The 3,666-nt window shown below is 47.2% G+C and overlaps 1 protein-coding gene across 1 annotated transcript in view; it reads right to left on the bottom strand.

Moving 5' to 3' along the window:
* Positions 1-2,713: 2,713 nt before the first annotated feature.
* Positions 2,714-3,666, bottom strand: part of Fam181b (family with sequence similarity 181 member B) — a 1,738-nt gene continuing 785 nt past the window's right edge. The window contains exon 2 of the mRNA XM_008844261.1: positions 2,714-3,663. Coding sequence (XP_008842483.1) covers positions 3,126-3,663 — 538 coding nt within the window. The 3' untranslated portion in view covers positions 2,714-3,125. The remainder of the gene's footprint in view (positions 3,664-3,666) is intronic.

Below are 3,666 nucleotides of genomic sequence, written 5' to 3'. Positions count from 1 at the left end.
TATCATTTCAGTTAAAAGAATTCTTTATGGACAATTATGTGGCTAAAAAAGAGATAACATACAGATTGAAAAATAACAGGAATGTATGCATATTGTTTTGGCAAGGTTATTATGAGCATTACTGTATTACAGCAAGCAACATGATGAGGCACGGATATGTTCAGATTGGAAAGCAACAGACAGAACATGAACCAGAGATGGGGAAATCTGGGGGGCTGTGTAAGGGTCCAGTACAAACCCTTAGCAGACTAGACAGCAAGATGGTTTAACATAATGCCCAGCCCTGACTACCAGATACTGCCACCTCCCTCTGGGTGGACTTTTAAAAACACCCTATGACAAATCCTCAAAATAATCCTCTGCGATAGACTACTCTCCAGTCCGTTAGTGGGAAAACCACAATTCAGTATAATAAGTAACCTGGTTTTGGCTAGCAAATTAGCAGTGATAAGATGTACTTAATTGATTTAGTCCTTCCCTCTGCCTTTCTGATTTCTTACTACTAATAATAACACATACATTCAGGCCTCTATAAAAATTAAATATGTGTGAAGGTGCCAACACCCCATAGGCAATGCACTTGTATTTGTCTGGCATAGTGGTCCTTTGAGTACATATGACAGTGGGGACAGATTTTATTATCACAATAAGGCAGGGGGTAGGTACTACTGGTAACTAACGAGAAGAGCCCAGGAATGTTGCTGAACATTCTACCATGCACAGAGTGGTCCCCACAGTAAAGAATGATTGTGCCCCAATCTTCAAAGCACTGAGGTTGAGAACCTTTGCTGATAGCACAGGGCAGGGTCCTGGGAACCATGCATACAAATCATAGCAAGACCACAAATGACAGGCCTTGGTGTGAGGATACGCCTAGATCTGGACCCATTCTTGCTTTTAACAAGTTTTGCCTGTCTGAGCTCAGCTTTCAAAGGAGCAACTGCCTCCTGGGACCATAAAGAAGCTCAGTAAGCTGGTGCTTAGTTTGTACCTGCCATACAGAAACATGCAATGTTGACATTATTACAAATGAAAGGCATAGCCAACAAGAGACCAGGAGAGATGTACCTTGTTTGTATTAGATAGGGTAAGAAGAAAACTGAGCATTCCAGTGACACTAGAACCTTAGAAATGGTGTTATCAGTGTGAAATTGTACCCCAGATTGCACTTAAAATAACTTGGAAAAATCAGATGCTGTCAGCACAATGAAATAAATCACTTCGTACCACTTTGAAGAAATCCAAACACCAGGTTTCTGCTGTTGTGAAAGTTCTTTTCATCATTACCCTGACTCACTGTTGTATCTCTGGTAATGTTTTAAGGAAAGTTTTGTTCGGAGGAAGGTGATTTAGAGCATTTAAAGTAATGCCTCCCATAGCTTGATACATGTTTTATAAAACAATTCCTTTCAAAAATACCTCAATGCTTATGATTTTTGCAAACACTGGCCCTGCTTTTAAATCTCTGCAGCAACAGTTTTTTTTTTTTAAACTTAATCACATTCTTACAACTTCCCTTGGCTGCCTTGCACAGAAGCAGCAATCAGTCTACATACACACATAACGCACGCACACAAGCACGCATCCACGCGCCGCTCAGCTTCTGAGGGTTGGTCTCACATCCTCACCTGTAGATCTGTACTAGCAGCCCACTCCTTTGCTCCAGCTGCTCACTTCCCACACGGGCTTTCTTCCTCAGCCTCTCAATCATCCTGATGGCGCTATGAATCCTGTCAGCCATATTCATGACTAGTTAAACTATTTCTCTGATTTGCCCCCAAGTCTCAATCCAGGCCCCGTCCGGATTCCATTGTCAGACTTGTTATTCAGGAAATGGAAAGTCTCCTTTGGAAACTTCGTATCCTTCATTATTCTAGTCTATCCTGGTGAGATGCAAGAAGTGAGGAAGCACAGAGGCAGAAACTGAGGGCTAGGGGAGCAGGGATGTGACTGTGGAGAGGTGACAAAGTTGTAAAACCCAGAAGCTATCATAAAACCAAAAAAATGTGTGAGAATAACTTGCCTAATAGTTTCCACGTGCAGAAGCCATCTATATGCTTATATAAAATACACACACATAATCTCAAGACATTTTGTATATTTGACTTCTGAATCACCACAGCTGCCAGGTAAGAAGTGGAGGACTGTCATCACTCTGTCTTCTGTAATAAGGAAACTTAGGTGCAAAGAGGTTGCCCTGTGCCTTTTCCACCTGGCAAACCAGAAAAGGGAAAAAGAGAAATAAACTCCAGACTTAACAATTTTTTTCTCCTAACCCTGAGATTTGCAGAAACGTGGGTGGGGGGGGGGGGGGGGGGTGAGGCCGGAGAAAGAACCAAAGCTTAAGTTACACACAGACAGATAACAGTAGAAAAGGTGGAAAGCAGAAAAAAAAAATCTTAAAAATGACTGACAAGAAAGTCACACCCTGGGCTGGGGCTATAGCTCAGCGGTAGCGCACTGGCCTATCACGTTTGAAGCCTTGGGTTCAATCCCCGGCACGTTGAAAGGGAATAACCATAATGGCACTGTCACACCTACCAAACAGAAAGAAAGGGAAAGGAAAGGGAAGCCCACAGTGAAACACAGCCTTGTGTCCTCAGCTACACATCACCAAGCTAAGCTGTGAGACCTATGGAAACACTAAGACTCTTAAGAAAACACTCAATCGATGACAATATACCTCCTCTCCATTCTTTTCAATGTAGGCTTTAATTCAGAATGTACTCAAGGGAAGGGACCAGGGCACTGTTTAGACTGGGCTGTGACACTGACCTTGGTTGAACGGAGACCAGAGAGATGGCTACAGTTTCTGCCTCTTGTTCTTGACCCTTCCACCACCCCAAACCCCGTAAGTTCCCAAACTCTGTGTCTTGGGGTTTTGAGGGCTCTTCAGGTCCAAGCATCTACACGCCACTTAAAATACAAAACAAAATAAAATTTGAGGCTGTGACTGAAACAACCTTAACTCCTCTTCATCTCTTTTCCTGAAGTTTCTTTTATTAAGTGATTTTTTTTAACTCCCATTTCGTCCCCATGTGCGTTTTCCCATCTCCTGGGGGCTCAGGGGAGACCCACAGGAGTCTCAGCCCTTAATAGGAGGGAAGGGCACCCCGCAGTCTGTCTTAGGGCGTCCCCTCTTCCCCTGGCGCCCCTTCCCAAACCCCGTCCGGTCTCCAAAGACTGGAGTACGTCGCGCGGGTGTAGCCCGCGCTGTAATCATAGGACACCTGAGGGGGCGGCGGCAGGGAGCAATCGGGGAAGAAGGGGGCGAAGGAGGCCAAGGCGGGTGCATCCTCCCCTCCCGGAGAGTCCGCGGCGGTGGGGTACAGGGCACGCAATGGCTCGTTCAAGGTCACCGCGCCTCGGGAGGCCGCCACAGGCGGCTTCTTGGTCTGCGGACAGCTCGGCGGACTCCAGGGCTCGGGGTACAGGAGGTTCCCCACCATCGCGGGCGGCGGCTCAAAGAGGCCGGACTCCAGCTCCAAGGGTCCGCGCAGGACGGCGGCCCCGGTGGGGAACACGTCGAGGGGCTCGGTGGCCAGCAAGACGCCCGCGTCGTTGCCCGCGCCGTATTCTGGCGCCAGCAACTCCAGGAACTCCACGGCCTCGGCGCCTTTCTCCAGGTCACCCAGGCTCACGGCCGGCCCCGACGGGCCGCAGCCG

This window comes from Nannospalax galili, unplaced genomic scaffold (genome assembly GCF_000622305.1).
Source record: "Nannospalax galili isolate Female #2095 unplaced genomic scaffold, S.galili_v1.0 scaffold278, whole genome shotgun sequence".
NCBI classification, from domain to species: Eukaryota; Metazoa; Chordata; class Mammalia; order Rodentia; family Spalacidae; genus Nannospalax; species Nannospalax galili.
The sequence above is the reverse complement of the archived record's forward strand: the minus strand, read 5'-3'. Positions and strand labels throughout refer to the sequence as shown.